Genomic DNA, 19,010 nt, shown 5'->3' on the forward strand with positions numbered 1-19,010 from the left:
AACTACATGTAAATTTCTCTTCAAAATTAGAATTGAAATGTTTCTTCCTCTCTTGTACCAACTATACAACCATTTCTCTTTATTCTGACTACCAAATCTCTTAGAGAGCTAAATCTGAGGTTCAACTATATCAACTACGTAGGCCCTTTCAGCCTGAACATTTGTATATGTTCCCATCCCTGACCCAGCTGGTTTTCACAGGTATTTTTATTTTTCCTGTGCTGGATTCCCTGGTTATTTATACTTTACCATCACTTTATTACATCTGTTTTTGCCATAAGTTGTCTCAGTGATTAAAACGTGGTCAGGTATGAATAAAATTAAATGTGAGAAAGAGTGACAAGAAAACAATTACAACAGTGCTGCTAGACGTGTGCACTGACTGCTTTCACAGCTTGAATGAGACCCCTGATGAAGGCAGGAGGGTCACAGAAAACTTCCTGAAAGAGCTCATGCCTGAGCTGAACACTGAAAGATAGACGAGGTGTTACTTAAAGAAGACATGAGGGTGAGGAAATGGTCTAGGCAAGAAGAAAAAGCAGGTACCAAAGCACAAAGGTGAGAGAGAGCCAAGTGTATTCAGGGAACTGCAAGTGGTTTGCTTTTGCCAGAACAGAGGGTATCCTGGGGAGTGCTGAGACATGGCACTGAAGTACTTTAGATGCCAGGCTAAGGACTCTGAACTCTGGCCTAAAAAGCATGATTAGAAATATGAGAACAGTCAGGAATTTACTGCAATAACCTAGGGAAGAAAAGATGACCCCCACAAATGATGACCCAGTCAGTTTCCAGACACATCAGGCATCTTTAATGAGTAAAATAATCCCTTAAACTGATTAGGAAAGAATCCAAATCCTACCCTCACCCCATTCCCACCCCCTTACCAACCACATTAACCTTTACCACATCACCTGGAAAAACGGGGTCATTCACCAATGATCTTTGGACAAGAATGTAAGAATTCTCATTCCCAGATTCCCATTCTCCTTTGCCTTTGATATTATCTGGACTTACAAGCAGCTATAATAAGAAAAACTAAGGAACTCTGACAGCTATTCATCTCACTCAGGACAGGCAAGAAGCTGTTACGATTTTATGTCTCCAATTGTTCCAATCACAGTTTCTAATACAGAAATAAAACTGTCCAGTGTCTCTGTCCTCGCCTTGTTTTGTTTTACTGAGATCTGCATTTGCAAGTTCTCGGGCTCCAACAGCAGTTCTGTCAGGAACAGACAGCCAGTGTCATCCTGAGCGCTGAGGTAGGCTTTCCACGGCTGAGCCCCAGCCCTGTTCATCGCGATGGTCTGGATGTTCACGACTTGCAGGGCCATCTGGAGGGTGTCAGGATGGACTGCTCCCTGCCACGGGAACACCTGCTGATGAGCAACTTTGAGGCTCAGCCAAGTTTTCTCAAAACACTCAGCAGTAAGCTGGTGATTGGGGACTAGCATGAGGGCTCTGGAATCAGGGAGTTCTTGGACCCTCTCCTTGTTCTCTTCAGGAATCAGGGGTCCTACAAGAGTCAGAAAGGTCGTGTAAGAGATGCTCTTAGTATGTAGAGCTACATTTTAAAATCTAGATTTCCAGTAGTACACAATGTGACTTTTATCTTTGGAGAAATGGCTTAAATAACCAATGATGAACTTCCTTCTTACTCACAGAGACAAAATTCGGGCAACAGTCTGAGGTTTAGCTAAGGTACTCCACTCTCTACCAGTCATTGCAAAAGATAAAGATTTTTCATGACAAGGTATACAGTAAGGACTATTTTTACCTGATGTGGCAAAAGGTGCAGTGTTAGGAAGCTCTGGGCCACGACGTTCTACTCCCTGGCATTTAGAGATGGTTGCCCAGCGGGCTTTGCCATATACTGGCACCAGTGTGTTGAAGTCCGAGGCCCAGCTGTTCACAGGTCTTTCTGCCTGATCATCCAAAAGTCTGAGAGAAGGGTCAGATGGAGGGCTACATAGGATCCGCTTCACTTCATCAATGCCAGCTAAGAGGAGGCGATAGTAGAAGAGACCTCGGTCCCGTACTGCCATATCCTTTTCTTCCTCTGAGGTAAGACAACAGACTAAGTTAATTAAAAACAAAAACGAAAACACTCTTTCTACCCCTGTGCCCACCAGAATAGGAGAAAAAAATGAAGGAGGGAGGAAACCCTAGAAAACGTTGACATTTTCTTCTTGGGTCCCAGATGGCTCACCAAACAATGAAAGCTGTGAGAACCTGTATGACTGGTCATGGCAAGTACCATTTCCTTCTTTTTTTTTTTTTTAATTTGATTTTATTTATTTTTTTATACAGCAGCCCCTCATTAGTTATCCATTTTATACATATTAGTGTATATATGTCAATCCCAATCTCCCAATTCAACCATTTCCTTCTGAAGAGCCTACCTATGCAGTAGTATAACAAACGGCCCAGCGTGTCCTGGCACTCGGCGGGTCGAGAGAGGAAAAGGCGCAGCAGAGCCGTGAGCAGCTCCATCTTGACAGCTGGAAATGTCTCCGACTTCACATTCTCTACGAAGTCTTCCAACACATAAGGAGCATTGGGGATTCTCTCCCCATGGACACCGAGTAGCCAAATAAGTGCCTGCTTCCCCTAGGTAATAAGGGAGTAAGAACAGGTGCTCAACATTTGGCTGTCCAGAACACAGGCCAAAGCAGACAGTAGATAGCAGCAGGTTTTGCTTTTCCCCTAGAGTCAGTAGAAAAGGTATATTTTATTTACTTCCACTTGCATTTATTAATCCACCCCCTACTAAACTCTCTACAACAAATAGGAATGAAATTCTACCACACAAAAGGAGACTTAAGACTCTCACAGCCTATGCTGCTTAAGCAATAAGGCTTCCTCAGCTTTGAGGCTTCTTCCCCAATTTGGGGTTTAATGCTTCAGTGGACGCTATTGGAAGATTCCCCTAAGTTACTCTATTAAAGTGGTGATTAACCTAGAGTGACCTGCGAAGTTTCTTAAAACTCTATGTGTCTAGGGCTTCCACTCTTGAATATTTGAGTAGATACTGGAAGCCCAAATATTTGTAAAAATTCCACAGATGATTCTGATTTTCATGCCAGCTGAAAACCCTATGGTCTAAATCTCTGACTCAAAACTGTTCACAAGAACAATGGTATCAAAATATTTGTAAGAAAACCATAGCTAAATCCTAATGTTTTTACAATTTATATCCCATCTACACCCAAAACAGAATCTGAGGTGGCAATCAATTCTAAGAATTCCACTTCAGACACTGGGTGGAAAGAATAATTAGATTCCATTTCACAGAGCAGGGTCCCAAGCACTCCCCATCTGCCTAGAAGTAAAGGAGAATTACAGCCTACCTCACTATCTTGAATGCTCTCTTCACAGCCGGGCAGGGCCTGACACACAGCTTCTGTACACTGAGGACACAACCAAACCAGGTCTCGGAAAGTCTGCACAACCACTAGAGCACAGCTCAGGACACAAGAGCACAGGATTAGAGCCTCCGCACGGGATTAAGAAAAGTCACATATTCAGGCTAGATTACTGGGGGAATTTCTGTAAAATAGGTGTTTGGTGGGGTGGTCAAAAATTATCTGAGAAATGTCTGACATAGGCAACAATTTCTTAAATAAATGTTGCTCATCAGATTGCCATGAGGATAAACGAGTTAATGTACGTGAAAGCACTTGGCAAACCAGAAAGCATATACAAATGTGGGGGAATGCTGCTGTCAAATGATGCTCTGAGGACAGTATAAATGGAGCCACCAGGGCTGGAGCTACGGTGAAGCAAGCAAGGTGCCAGGGTGTAAAATTTAAGAAGACACACAGAGTTAGCATTTGCACAAACTTGAGAGCGAGTGCCTCTTTATATACATTCTTTTTTTGAAATATATATTCTTCCCATTCTGGTTTATCATAGGATATTGAATATAGTTCCCTGTGCTATACAGTAGGACCTTGTTGTTTATCCATTCTCTATATAAAAGTGAGTGCCTCTTTAAATGTTTGCATCCTAGGCACTTTGCTTGCCTCACCCTAGTCCCAGTCTTGGAAGCCACTGCTTACAGTATGCTGCCATAAAGCAAAAAGAGGGGTAAAGGTGGGGAAATAACAAGCAAGGTCACCCTCGCACCCTTCATGATCAATACAACAGCCTTGTAGACTCATGGCAACCTGAAGACTCCCTACCCTGTTAGATCTATATGTTTCTCTGATGGCGACAGATGATGATGCAAAGAAGAGTTTAAACCTCTGTTTTTGAACAACAAATATGTTTTGAGCAACTACTATAGGTCGGGAAATTGACCAAAAAAAAAAAAAAAATCCTAGAAAGGTAGCCATTACCTGTGGTAATGTGCTCTTGTCGAAGCCCCAGCAGCTCTGTTAGAATCTGCACACATTGATCCGTGTAGGTCCTGGCGATGCCACCTACAGAGGAAGGGAAAGCAGAAAAATGTGTTAAGTCAAATACTAGCACCTCATTCTAAAATAATTTCCCATCAGCCAAAGAAAGACCAAGAGGACCAGAAATACCTAAAAAAAAAGAAAAAGAAAAAGAAAATCACCCCTTGCTTGATGAAATAAGAATCTAAGTTTACTATAAAGGGAACTTTGGTAAAATGAATTTCCCATTGAACAAGGTTGAAAACTTTTAGTAACAAAGGTATTTATGTGGCAGCCAGTTTGTTGCAGCACACCTGTACAGGAATATTCCTGCTGGGAATACTGTGCAACAGCCTCCAGACTGCAGGATTTCTACTCCCCTCTTTGTGCCCTCTTCTCTGCCTCTAAAAATAACCATACCTTATTCTACATACGAGGGTTCCTTCTCCTTCTCTACTTGAAGTCCTCCAAAAGTTAGCTCCCCAGCTGCTTGCATTTGACTCACTCTAGCCCTTTAAATTCCAGACAGAGTAGCATGAAGAGGTCTGTAAGTCTTAGGTTTTACTCTGTGCTGGTCCACTCAGCATAATGCGTAGCCCAGAGCAGAAGCTTGATAAAAGATTGCTAAATTTTCAAAGGACTTTGAGTCAGGAAGGCTGGGTTCCAGTCCCAGTTCAGGAACTATACGACCTTTGGGCAATTTAAGAAACTTTTTGTGCCTGAGTTTCCTCATCTTTGAAACGAAGTTAATAATAACACTTGTCCACTTTTCTTGACTGCCTCACAAGGCTGTGGGAAGATGATATACAGAAAAGCATTTTGGATAACAGACGACAAAAGGCAATATAAATTGTGTTACAGTTTGAGTCACCTATAGTCTATATCCTAGAAGATACGGAAACACCAGTGTTGACCAAAAACTCCTTTCTCCCCACCTTGTTTGTAGTCACTGACCCAACTGTTTGGTGCAAGATACTTTGCCTCTGAAGCAAGATTCACTCCCTTTTCTCTCTGTTCCACAGCTTTCTAGCTGGTTGGTCTAGGTTCTCACAAAGGAAAAGCAACAGACACCTACCTATGGCAAAGACGGCAGCCTGCGCGAAGTCGGCAGACACATCAGTGCAGTACCCGCGAAGCTCCTCCAGCACCTGCTGCACGTTCTCATCGTTCACCAGCTCACACAGCACTTCCACCTTCTGGAGCTTGATGTAGTGGGGCTCCGAGTAGGAGCAAAAAAACTTTTTGTAGTGGCTGCTGAAATGACCCGGCAAACTGTGCAGGACCTGGCGCACATGGCAGAGGGCAGCAAAACAGAGCTCGCGGCTCTCTGAAGAACAGGCAGCCAGCAAAGTTCCCTTGACTTGCATGAGCACGTCAGTTTGCACATGGGGGAAGTTTTTTGCCAAGATCAGAAAGAGTTTGGTGGCTCCCATCACCACACCTGGGCTACTGCTCTTGAGAAAACTGTCCAACAGGTTGAGAATGTCAAACAGCTCCTCCTCACTGCGGGGTTGGTAGCGTAGCAGGAAGTTCAATACTTCAGCCTGGCCCCACTGGTCCAGTTTTGACATTCTATCCAAAAAAGAAAACAAAAGTGCTATCCTAGCAACAAAATTAGGACCACCTCCATGCTACTGCCATGTCAACAGTCATCTGTTCATCACAACAAGGGGAGAATTCTTGAAAATAGGTTGTGCCATAATCAAATTATTCTTTTGATGTACTAAAGTTTACACAAAATAAGGCTTTAAATTCCAAGATGAGTTTACGGTACAAACGCACACTCATTGAAGGCCAAAGACATGATCACTATACCCTAGATCCAGATTCTCTACATTTTAAGATAGTATGAATGGTTCAGTTTGGAGGACATAATGACTGCAGAGGGCAGAACCCTGAAGGATCTGAAGGATCCCTAAGACAAATTAAAAAAAAATTTTCTCAATGAAACATGAGGAAGTTAATAGTTACGGTTAACTTTCTTTACTACTCTACAGAAGTTGTTCAAGACCTCTCCTTCATTCAATACTTCAACAAGATCCCACTAGGATGTAGATCTGAGCATGATAAAACAGCACAGAGGCATCCAAACCGATTTAAGAGATGGTGGGCGATGGGCTTATTGATGACAACACCTCCTTCCTGTTTCAGAATTTCCTCCAGAGACCTCAGGCAGTTCACAACCACAATTGGATCCTGGTCACGCAGCAAACTATATAATTCGTTTACCAGGGCACCATCTATAAAACGGAACAAAGATCTCACATAAAGAAAAGTTTCAGAGTCAAGGTGATAGAGCCAGAATAACAGTTCCAGGCAGGCAAAGCTGAACTTCTCTGCCACAAAAATAACAAAGGCAGTAACAAAGTGCAAGGCCAAAACAATGGCCATTTCCAGACTGTGCTAAGCAGCTAAGGCACAGGATCTCACGTGGGCCCCAAAGAAAGGACTTCTCTAATCTCAGAAAATACCAAGCCCTGCATCCTACTTAAAAGAGACGTACAGGGCTTCCCTGGTGGCGCAGTGGTTGGGAGTCCGCCTGTCAATGCAGGGGACACGGGTTCGTGCCCCGGTCCGGGAAGATCCCACATGCCACGGAGCGGCTGGGCCCGTGAGTCATGGCCGCTGAGCCTGCGCGTCCGGAGCCTGTGCTCCGCAACGGGAGGGGCCACAACAGTGAGAGGCCCGCGTACCGCAAAAAAAAAAAAAAAAGAGACATACAGAAGTAGGGTCACATTATTATTTTCTACCAAAGCTACATACTCTTTTACAAAGTCATATAATGGAAGCACAAATAAATACTGATCATGGTAGATTACACTGAAACTTACCCACTTCAGAGTCTCCATGAAGAGTATGCATCTTGGCACAGCCAAGGACTGCTACCCTCCTGACATATGAAGCCTTATCATGCAGACCGTTGAGAATTGGCTGTTGGATATATTCCTGCACACCAGGCAACCTAAGCAACACATCCTAGAGTCAGTCAGATCCTAAGGTACTAGTTTTGACACAATTTAGCCCCTATTCACTTAACAGAGGGTTTAGTAGATGTTTGAATATGCATTGGTCAGATTCTTCTCCAACAACGTGGAGAAAGCTGCTGCCAAACTTAAAAAGCCTCACTTGACTCTTCACGTGGAATAATGCCACACAGGCAGGTTAAAAAAAATACACACACACACACACACACACACACACACATTTAGAAATCTTTAACTATTTCAGGGACTTCCCTGGTGGTCCAGCAGTTAAGACTCCGTGCTCCCAATGCAGGGGGCCCGGGTTCAATCCCTGGTCAGGGAACTAGATCCCGTGTGCCGCAACTAAGACCCAGAGCAGCCAAATAAATAAGTAAATAAATATTTAACTATTTCACTAAGAGTAAGGATAGAAAAATTCCTTAATGAAATCACATATATAGTTTTTTAAACCAAAGCAATGGCCGAAAACCTGAGTTCAGGTTACAACAGTGTCTTCCCAAGTATTAAGGAGCTCAAATAAATTGTTGTCATTAAAAACCTGCCCCATGACCACATGAACTTATCAGCCACTGAGATACAGGAAGGGAGGAGAGTGCTCACCTGAGGCTACACATGCTCCGTAGTGCCAACCCTCGCACCATTGGGTTGGGGTCTGAACAGTCTTTGCACAGTGTATTGATGGCCAGGAGAGCCAGATCTGGTTTCAGGGGGGCATAGGTACACATGTAGAGATAAACCAACTTCTTCTGAACAATATCTATAGTGGCACTGGCCTTCACCATTTCCATGAAAACACCAGACATGTCCGAGCCCTGAGTCATGTGCCTGAAACCAACACACACAGCAGGAAAAAAGTAAAATACATAATCCCCAACCTACAACAGAAAGCCTTTTACTTATACATGCCCTGGATGTCCAACTAGATTGTGATCTCTTAGAGAGGAGCAACCAGGTCTACTTCGTCTATCATATCACACAATACTTCACAATGGGCCTGCAATAAACGTTCTTCTATTCATTCAACGAACTAGTACATTCCAGTCACATTCAGATTTTACATTCCAGGGATATGTTCTGGGGAATAATCTTGAAGAAGGCATGGTCTCAGATCTCAAGGAACTCAGAAGTCTATCAAGGAGGCAGACACTAATTACAGAATGATAGATTGGTATTATAACAGAAGTAACAGACAAGGTGCAGTGGGGAGCAGGAGGTCTAACACTGCCAAAAAGTCATAAAATGTTTCCACAGAGGAAGAAATAGTTGAGCGGAATGAGCAGGAGCTCCAGGCAGGTATAGTAGATAGGTAATGATACACACTGTGAGGCATGTGGACATGAGAAAGAATGGTACATTCTTTTTAGAGTATGCAGGTAGTTAACTGGGTGTTCCTTGGGTGCTATGATAAGAAATTTTTGGGCTTTATTCTGTAGATCACTGTTTCTCAAACTGTGATCTCCTATAGCAATTAGAGGGGATGTCTGTTTAAAATGCAGGTTCCTGGGTTCCATCCCACCCTACTGAAATCAGAATTACTGGATTGGATGAAAAATTTACATTTTCTAAAAAAGCACCCCAAGGGGGCTTCCCTGGTGGCGCAGTGGTTGAGAGTCCACCTGCCGATGCAGGGGATGCGGGTTCCTGCCCTGGTCCGGGAGGATCCCACATGCCACGGAGCGGCTGGGCCCGTGAGCCATGGCCGCTGAGCTTGTGCGTCCGGAGCCTGTGCTCCGCAACGGGAGAGGCCACAACAGTGAGAGGCCCGCGTACCACCAAAAAAAAAAAAAAAAAAAAAAAAAGGCACCCCAAGGGACTTTTGTGCATACTGAAGTTTGTGATCCACAGATATACACAAGAGTTATATTGTCAAATTCATATGCTGGAAAATCAATCTGGCTGAAATGAGGGCCTAAGGTGACCTACTACTAAGCTACTGCAATTGCTTTAAAAAGGGAACCAGAACAGCAGTGCCAGTTAAAAAAAAAGAGGATGGACCACAATGTTCATTGCAGCTCTATTTACAATAGCCAGGACATGGAAGCAACCTAAGTGTCCATCCACAGATGGATGGATAAAGAAGATGTGGCACATAATACAATGGAATATTACTCAGCCATAAAAAGAAACGAAATTGAGTTATTTGTAGTGAGGTGGATGGACCTAGAGTCTGTCATACAGAGTGAAGTAAGTCAGAAAGAGAAAAACAAACACCGTATGCTAACACATATATATGGAATCTAAAAAAAAAAATGGTTCTGAAGAACCTAGGGGTAGGACAGGAATAAAGATGCAGACATAGAGAATGGACTTGAGGATGTGGGGAGGGGGAAGGGTAAGCGGGGACGAAGTGAGAGAGTGGCATGGACATATATACACCACCAAATGTAAAACTGACAGCTGGTGGGAAGCAGCCGCATAGCACAGGGAGATCAGCTCGGTGCTTTGTGACCGCCTAGAGGGATGGGATAGGGAGGGTGGGAGAGAGACGCAAGAGGGAGGAGATATGGGGATATATGTATATGTATACCTGATTCACTTTGTTATAAAGCAGAAACTAACACACCATTGTAAAGCAATTATAATCCAATAAAGATGTTAAAAAAAAAAAGAGGATGGATACTTAGAACCATGAATCCATACCATCTGACTTGAACAGTGACAATCAGGTGTCACCAAGACTGACTCCCACATTTGCTCAGCTGGGTGGTGACGTTCATCAACACAAATACAAGTGGAAGAGCAGGTTTGGGGAGGGCGGAAGGATGTAGGTACTATTTTGCATGTCTTTGAAGAAATATCCAGGTGGAAATGCCAAGTAGGCAGTAAGATCTGTGTGTCTGACGATAAAAAAAAAGGAGGTCTGTGCTAGACATAGAGCTGGAAGTCAGCAGTACAAGTTCAAGATATGGGTGAAACCACCGAGCTGAGTAAAAGAAGCAAAATATGTCCCACAAGGGAGATTTAGACGGCAGTCCAGAGAAGCAGGAAGACCAAATCAGACAACTGCCATGGGTGCAAGTTCACTTAATCTTTCTGAGCGGCCAGGGGTAGAGAGCCCTGATGGGGATGGCAATGGGGGAGTTAGAGCGTTAGGTGATACCTAATCACTCGCTGGATGACATTCCGATAGCGCAGCCTATCAGCCTGAACGTGAGGGTTACACAGAGCCTTCTTCAGCTCCTTCACCACGTCCTCGGAGCCCAGGTACGGCATCTTCTCGAACAGTCACGAGGCAGTTCCCAGAGATCCCTAGGTAACTCGTGGGCTCCTTCTGGCCCTGATGTGGGGACCTGGGTAAAGGAAACGTCAGTCAGTGAAAAAACGACAGGCGCGATCTGGCCCAGCCTTGGCTTCCCCCAGGGCCGGCACCCGGGCCCTACCACACTGGAACTTCAACCCCCTCGCTCCCTGGCGAGGCCCACCCTAGGCTCTGCGGATCCTTCCGGGGACCTGCAGGCTGGTTCGCTCCGCCCACAGAGCTCTCCCGCAACCTCTAGGCCCTCTGCCCGACTTCCAGCCCCGCAGCCAACAGTCCGTGGACCCCTCCCTCTCCAGTTCCAGCCTTTCTTGCGCCTCCACGCGGTTGCCGTCACCAAGAGGCCCAATCAACCTTTCTGCGGAAGTCCCGCCTCCTCCAGGGGGACCACACAGAGCAGCTGCCAATCACCCTCTCCCAGTGAGCGCCGAGCGCAGCCTGGATCCCGACCTTAGGGTGCCCTTCCCCCAACCTCTCACCTCCCGGCGCCGCCGCGCGGCTAACCTCTGGCAAAGCGGAGGCGGGCAATCGGAAATCGGCTACTTCCGCCTGTCTCCGCCCGGCAGCGCGCGCTTTGAGACCAGGGCCTCGGCCCCTGGTCCCGCGCGCCGGGGGGAGTGGCGCTCCGTTGGGCGCCTTCTGTGGTTTGCGATTCCACCCCCAGACTCCCACAGCACGGTCACTTCCTTTTCTGCCCAGTCTAGTCACTCATTCCCCCACTGAGCTGGCTTTCCTTACGGCCTCTGGCCCTGTTCTTGCCCCAGCATGACTTTTTTCAGGGCGCCGTTGTAGGAGTCTCCCGCAGGAGCTCTGTTCCCATGAAGATCCCACTGGTGACTCTCCAACCCCACCACCATGAACGGGGTCTTGATCCCTGAAACGCCCATCGCTGTGGACTTTTGGAGCCTGCGCCGGGCTGGCTCCGCCCGGCTCTTCTTCTTGTCCCACATGCACTCGGACCACACCGTGGGTCTCTCTAGCACCTGGACCCGGCCCCTCTACTGCTCCCCAATCACCGCTTACCTCTTGCACCGTCACCGACAGGTATGGGGGGCTGGAGTCGGCCTCCGAGAGTTGGTCCCGGCAGCTGGGTGGGGACTTCCGATCTGTCACAGCCTTGGAGTTATAGAGTTGGGGCCAGGAAGACTGAGTTTTACAAAAGCGAGAACCCAGAATGCATCTTTAGCCCAGAATAGGAGTGTGGTTTCCAACTGGCCGGCTTGGGATGTTTCAGTGATAAATTGGGGAGGACTTTTAGTCCAGCCAAGGAAATTGTTCCTACCTCTTCACATAAGCTAGGCCAGTGTTTCCCAAACTTGCCTCATCATAAGAATCCACCCAATGTGCTGAGTAAAATACAGATCCTCCAGCGCCTCCCTTCTCCCCCATCTGATTCAGTAGACATAGCTAGCGCAGGTCGTGGAAATCTGGTTGGAATTTTTTTTAACAGGTGCCCTCCAAAGGATTATTATGATTTGGAAAGTTTGAGAATCGCTGACTAGACTTGTTTTCTGCACTCTTAATTTAAACTTGTACGAAGGGTGAGGTAGAGGGTGGGAAGAGGAAGGGAGGATTGTTTGGGAATCCCCATCACAGCTTCTGATCCAGGGAGGTATCAGGGAGGGGAGTCTGTTCCCTGGGATGACCAACTGTTTCCTCAGGTATCTAAGCAGTGGATCCGAGCCCTGGAGGTTGGTGAGAGCCATATGCTGCCTCTAGATGAAGTTGGGCGAGAGACCATGACTGTAACCCTCATCGATGCCAATCACTGCCCTGGCTCTGTCATGTTTCTCTTTGAAGGATACTTTGGAACCATCCTCTACACAGGTGGGCTTCCGGAGGGGTCCTTTCCACTTTCCCAGCCTAGACACTACTTTTTTTTGCCGGGGTGGGGGGTGATCTTAGTTCCCCAACCAGGGCGGAACCTGCCCCCTCAGCAGTGAAAGCGCGGGGTCCTAACCACTGGACCGCCAGGGAATTCCCAACACTACTTTTCTTTTTTTTTTCTTTTTTTTTTTTTTGCGGTACGCGGGCCTCTCACTGTTGTGGCCTCTCCCGTTGCGGAGCACAGGCTCCGGACGTGCAGGCTCAGCGGCCATGGCTCACGGGCCCAGCCGCTCCATGGCATGTGGGATCTTCCCGGACCGGGGCACGACCCCGTGTCCCCTGCATTGGCAGGCGGACTCTCAACCACTGCGCCACCAGGGAAGCCCAACACTACTTTTCTTGAGCATCTTTGACTCATAGTAGAAGTCTGGAGACCTCCTAGCTTCATGCCACACGAGCACAGTGACCCTTTCTCAACTGATTTCCCACTCTTTAAGGTTATGAACTTTGCAAAGAATCATGAAAAAACAGGAGCACGATGGAGACGTTTCCACAGAGAAGCTGTACTACATCATTGCTAGACTCTAGTTTTTTCCAACAGGCCAGTAGGCAAATGCCCATTGTTATTGGAATTGGGAGAGGCTCGTCTTCTATACTTTTGTCTCTGACTGTCTGCCTCCCATATATTCTTCTTCCAGGTGATTTTCGGTATACACCGTCCATGCTGAAGGAGCCAGCCCTGAGACTGGGGAAACAGATCCATACCTTATACCTAGACAACACCAATTGCAACCCCGCCCTGGTTCTTCCTTCCCAAGAAGAAGCTGCCCGCCAGATTGTTGAGCTCATTCGAAAGCACCCACAACATAACATAAAGATTGGTGAGGGCTTTCCTTTCCTTTTGTTCTCACTCATGGAGCTAGTGAATCTAGGTTCTTTGGAGTGTCTCACATCTTTCAGGTCTTTGTGTAGATGTCCTTTTCTCCATGAAATCTACCCTGACCTTTTTATTTAAAATTACAATCTGCCCACCATCTGTACTCCCACATTCCCAACTCCTGATCCCCTAAACCAATTCAACTTTTTCATTTTTTCATAGCACTCATCAACTTCCCATATACTCCATATGTTTTAATATACTGTTGCTTATTGTTGATTGTCTATCTCCACTTTCCCTGCCACACACACACACACACACACACATATTCCTTGAGGGTGTGGATGGAGGTGGGAAGAAGTCTTATGTGTTTGTGGAACAGAGAAGCAGCAGTATGACAGGTGCACAGTGGTTGAGGAGACTGGAAAGGCTGGAGGGGCTGAAGTGCCTGTAAGCCATTTTGAACTTGATCCTAAATGCAACCATTGCTCTTAGGATAAAGAGCTATTGAAGGGTTTTAAGTAGGAGAGGGACACTATTGCCCTTATCACCTTACAGTGTATTCCATAATTTACGTATTTATTGTATTTAGTTTTTATTATCTGTCTCCTTGTGCTAGAATGTAAATTTCACAATAGACAGGCTCTTTGTTTCATTTATGGATATATCCCAGATGCCTAGGTTAATGCCTGATAGAGGCATTCGGTAAATATTTGTTAGCAATTGAATGAAGTTTATCAGAATGTAGATATTCAGGTGAGTGTTGTTCTTGCAGTTAGATACATTAAAAACCCAGCTGTCTGCTTGTTCTAGTGACTCCACAACAGTACAAAATATTTTGGGCTTCTTGGAATTGCCTTTTGGGATAGTTTATGAAAATCCATTTTTATTTTTTAAAATGTAATAGATTTAGTTCCAAATGATTTTTTTGATTGTTTCCAAAATTGTAGTAAATCCACAAAAGGAAAAAAAATTTGCCACCATGATGAACATTTTAAAAGGATATGCCCCAACTCTGAAAGGTGTTTCAAAATAGGTTTAAACAAAGGCATTGAAAAAAAAATTATATACCTTCCAGAGTGACTACCAAATTGATGGAGAGATATTCCCTCTCAGGATTGCTTGACTACTCATGAAGAAATATCAGTGCTAACTATTCTTGGGGTTTTCCATGCAGAGTTTTCCCAGAGAAGCACAGCTGGCTGGTAGGGTGCTGTAGTAGGGCTTGATTAATTTTGCAGATATACAATAATCCCCTACTGTGTGCCAAGTATTCTGATAGGCAGTGGGAATAGAAAAAAATGAATAAAATATGAGGGCTTACAGTTTAGTAGTAAAGGGCCTAGAAGAGGTAAAATAAAAGGCGGGAGGATAGGGAGAGAGAAAAGAAAATCAGCTAGCTTTGTGCCCAAAGAGTGAGATTTTGAACCATGATGAGGAATAAGGTGGATATAAAGGAAATATAGATTCTTTAAAGGCATTCACAGTCTGGTTGTAGACTTGAAATATACCTTCAGAAAAGGTCTGAGAACAACTACTTAAACAACATCTCCCATATCTGTTACCATAACCATTACCCAAATTCAGGCCTCCATTTCTTTCTCTATATGTACTATTTGGGCCTTCTAACTGGTACTTCTGCTTTCAGTATATTCTCATGCAGGTCTTTGAATAATACTGCTGCCACTTTTTTTTCTAGAGCCCTGCTCTGATCCTATGAATCCTATAATTAGAATTAGCCATTTTCCTGCTTGCAGCTCCTTAATGACTCACCTTCACTTACAGAATTAAATCCAAGCTCCCTAGCAGTACATACAAAGCCCCCTATTACATGGTCCTTACTCACCTCTCTAGTGTCATTTCTTACCAGTTTCTTTGTACCTTAGTAACACTGAAATGACCTCTCTTAAAATGTTCTCTACCATCCCCTTCCCTTGCCAGATTAACTTGCACCCATCATTTAGGACTTATCTAAGTTGTCATTTTCAGGAAGCTATCCCTAACTCTATCAACTGGTAGATGTTTTTCTGTGCCCTCATAATACTGTGTGCATGTCTGTAGCATGCATTGTTTCTGGGTCCCCAAATAGATTACACTCCTTGAGGACTGAGATTTTTGTTTGTTTTCACAGTGCCTAACACCTGATAGATGCTTTCCTTTGTTGAACTGAATGAATGAGTGGATTCTGTGCTAAACTTCTCCCTACCCCATCCTCCATATACCTCAGCTCAAATGCCACCTCCTTCCTGATAGACAGTCAGGGGGTAGTCCCATTAATTTTGTGTATTTCTATTAAACATTTGGTTGACTTATTAGCTTCATCCTCTTCCTTCTCTTACTTTCCCCAATCCCTTGAACATTATTCAGGACTCTATAGCCTGGGAAAAGAGTCATTGCTGGAGCAGCTGGCCCTGGAGTTTCAGACCTGGGTGGTATTGAGTCCTCGGCGCCTGGAGTTGGTGCAGCTGCTGGGCCTGGCAGATGTGTTCACAGTGGAGGAGAAGGCTGGCCGCATCCATGCCGTGGACCACATGGAGATCTGCCATTCAGCTATGCTGCGTTGGAACCAGACCCACCCTACCATTGCTATCCTCCCCACCAGCCGGAAAATCTACCGTTCCCACCCCAATATCCACATCATCCCTTACTCTGACCATTCCTCCTACCCTGAGCTCCGTGCCTTTGTCACAGCACTGAGGCCTTGCCAGGTGGTGCCCATTGTCAGGCGACAACCCTGTAGGGACTACTTTCAGGACAGCCTGAGCCCCAGGCTCTCTGTGCCTCTGATTCCAGACTCTGTACAGCAATACATGAGTTCCTCCTCTAGAAATCCAAGTTTTCTCTGGCTGTTGTTGGAAAGGAAGCTAAAGAGACTGAGAACCCAGGGTGTCGTGTTTGAATCCCTTGAGGAAAATGCTGATCACTCTCAAACTGACGGGGACTTGAAGAAGACCAAGAATGAGAACCTTTCTGGGGAGCTTGAGAAGCAGCCCTCCCACCATCCTTTGAAGATCAAGAAGCAGTCATTCCCGGACATCTGCAACAAAGAACGGGAGGGGGCAGTCTCTTCCTCCGGGTCCCAGAAGATGGTGACTGTATTGACTGCCCCCTCGGGTTTTTCAGTGCACTTAGGGTCTACAGATAAAGAATTTCCCTCTCCAGAAACTGGGGGGGAAATCGGTGTAGGGCCCTACTCGGTACCCAGGGGAGACAATGTGGGCTCAGCAGCCACAGGGAACCAGAGAGCCTGGATGGGCCAGGATTCTCCCCAGTCTCACAGCAGCAAGGCTGCCCCTCTTCTGGCTCCTGAGTACAGGGGCCTGGCACTCAAATACCTTCTGACTCCAGTGAACTTTCTTCAGGCAGGGTTCTCTTCCAGGAGCTTTGACCAGCAAGCGGAAAAATACCATCAACTCTTGCTTAAGTACAGACAGGAGAGTACAGAGTGACAACCTTGTTTGATCCAACACTGCACTTTTTTAAAAAAAATTCATCGAGTTGTTTATTTTCAAAGTTAGCACTCTTTGTATTTCTACCACTAACAGATGGGCAGTGCCACGTCAACACTGTACTTTTGAAGATAGTGGCTGATGGCTTATTTGGGGCCTTACTTTTCTGTGGTACATGCCCACCCTGTAACAAGACTTCTCAAAGCGTGTTCATTGGAATCCTAGTGCCTATGGAATCCTTAGTTCTATAATTGACTGGTGTTTAAGAAACACTTTACATTATAACCCCTTTACAGTATATATGAGCACATTAAATGTTCTGGGAAGTCCTGCAGTAATTTAATCTGTTTAACTTTGTTTAACCCAGTATTTCTCCAAACTTCTTTTTTTTTTTGGCTGTGTGGCATGCGGGATCTTAGTTCCCTGATCAGGGATTGAACCCGCGCCCCCTGCAGTGGAAGCAGAGTCCTAACCACTCTCCAGACTTTTTGAACATGCAGTCCTCTTGTATGGCTGCAGAAAGAGATAAAGAGTCTGATCAAAAAGGACCAGTTTATTCCCATTGTTTTGTGTGTCATGTGTCATTCCCCATGTCCCCTTCTGTCTCTTCCTAGATAAAGGTCCCTAGGTCTGTTTTTTAATTTAGGAACTGTGGTGCAGGAGGATAAAGTGACCCAGGCAGCATGTTCCAATCCTGAAGGTCACTGATTTGCTGTGACCCCATCCAAGTCACTTCCTGTCTCTGCCTCTGGGAGGGAACAGGAAGTGATGAAGATCCTTGAAAACCTGGAGAAAATTTCCACCTCTGCCTCCGTGAGAGTTTGCAGTTAGTGTCCCTGAGGACCTACCTGGAAGACAGCCAGCTGGGGGACTGGGCACCCCTCACCAAGGCAGTATCTGGAACCCAGCCAAACATTAGGCTCAGGGTAAGATGGGCATCCCAGCTGCCTAGAGGCCTTGACTATTTGGCTGAAATAAGGTTACAAAAGATCAAATGTGCTGCCAGATAGACTTGATTGTTCACACAGCTGGGATATTTGCTGCTCCCCTCCACCCAGTATCCCCCCCTTCCATCCTTGGGTTGAGTAGGGAGCTGGAGGACATAGCCTGTTTGTTTCAGTAACCAGGGCAGAGACCAAGCAGCCAGCTGGTGGAAGGGGTGAGGGTGTGCAGTTCTGCCCTGACCTTCTGCACACAGCCTGACAAAATGCCAAACCAATAAGCAGGACAGCAGATACCACAGTCACAGAGGGCACAGGCATGTGGAGCTGGGCACATGGATAAAAACTGTTGCACAATGGAGCTTCAAGCCTTCACAATGAAGAAGCCTCTGATTCTTGTCCAGGAGGCCGGAAATTGTCTACTTCTGGAGGAAGATACGAAGAGTTTAGAAAGCAAAATAAGGCCTTTCTCTTGGGCAAGCTGTATACAGCTCTGTTTTGTCAGTGACCCTCACTGTAAGCCTCCCATGGGCCCATTCGGAGCCATAGCAGGTGAGGCATGTGGGGTAGCAGGGGACATGGGCACTGTCCTGGGCTTGAATCCAGGGTACCTGGGCAAATAGAGATATCAGGCTTCCATAGCAGAGCCTCAGTTTCTCATCTGTAAACCAGGGACTGAGGTACCTACCTCTCCTGATTGCTTTGGAGGTTAGAGAATTGGTAAAATTCCTACCCCAGTACCTATCACATGATGGATATTTTATATATTGGTTCTCAGCCTCTGGTTCTTTAAAAAAAAATTATTCTCTATATAAAATAAGAAACTTTGGAAGTCATACAAAATATAAAGAAGAAAAAATCAGAATTCCTCCATGTAGATCAATTGTTTTCTTCTAGTCTTTTTCTGTGCATATAAATATATTAATTATATAATTTTTTTCCAAATTGGGGTAATACTGTATACAGTTTTATATGCTGCATTTTACTTTCTTAATATCTTAAGCATTTTCTCGTATCATTAAATATTATTCAAAATGTCATTTTAATAGTGTATAATACCCTATCATATGGGTATACCTTAATTAAAACTATTCTGTTTTATTCAACATTTTGTGTGCTCTTTTTTTCACAATTATACATATTACAATGGACATTCTTATGCATATATCATGGCATTTGTGTTTATTTTCTTGGAGTAAATTACTGGAAGTGGGATAACAGTTTTAAGTTTCTTAAATTTATTTTATTGAAGTATAGTTGATTTCCAATGTTGTGTTAATCTCTACTGTACAGCAGAGCG

General features: G+C 45.2%; 2 protein-coding genes across 4 annotated transcripts; one reads left to right on the forward strand and one right to left on the reverse strand.

Annotated features, from left to right (window-relative positions):
• Positions 1-903: 903 nt before the first annotated feature.
• Positions 904-10,573, reverse strand: AP4B1 (adaptor related protein complex 4 subunit beta 1; the record flags this gene model as incomplete). 3 transcript variants are annotated; one of them, XM_079696880.1, is made up of 10 exons in its annotated part: positions 904-1,513; positions 1,775-2,056; positions 2,400-2,607; positions 3,348-3,451; positions 4,338-4,421; positions 5,452-5,948; positions 6,469-6,616; positions 7,208-7,338; positions 7,961-8,185; positions 10,461-10,573. In XM_079696880.1, the coding sequence occupies 10 exons, from the start codon at positions 10,571-10,573 to the stop codon at positions 1,086-1,088; spliced, it is 2,220 nt and encodes a 739-aa protein (XP_079553006.1). In that variant the 3' UTR covers positions 904-1,085. The 3 variants fall into 3 exon arrangements, with proteins under 3 accessions (XP_079553006.1, XP_079553007.1, XP_079553008.1); XM_079696881.1 differs by lacking the exon at positions 4,338-4,421; XM_079696882.1 differs by lacking the exons at positions 6,469-6,616; positions 7,208-7,338; positions 7,961-8,185.
• An 811-nt stretch (positions 10,574-11,384) lies between these two features.
• DCLRE1B (DNA cross-link repair 1B) lies at positions 11,385-16,769 on the forward strand (the record flags this gene model as incomplete). Its single annotated transcript, XM_079696989.1, has 4 exons — positions 11,385-11,660; positions 12,278-12,443; positions 13,142-13,324; positions 15,688-16,769. Exons 1-4 carry the CDS (start codon positions 11,472-11,474, stop codon positions 16,767-16,769), a joined length of 1,620 nt encoding a protein of 539 aa, XP_079553115.1. The 5' UTR covers positions 11,385-11,471.
• Between the last annotated feature and the right edge of the window lie 2,241 nt (positions 16,770-19,010).

Source organism: Hyperoodon ampullatus, assembly GCF_949752795.1.
Source record: "Hyperoodon ampullatus genome assembly, chromosome: 2".
Taxonomy (NCBI): Eukaryota; Metazoa; Chordata; class Mammalia; order Artiodactyla; family Ziphiidae; genus Hyperoodon; species Hyperoodon ampullatus.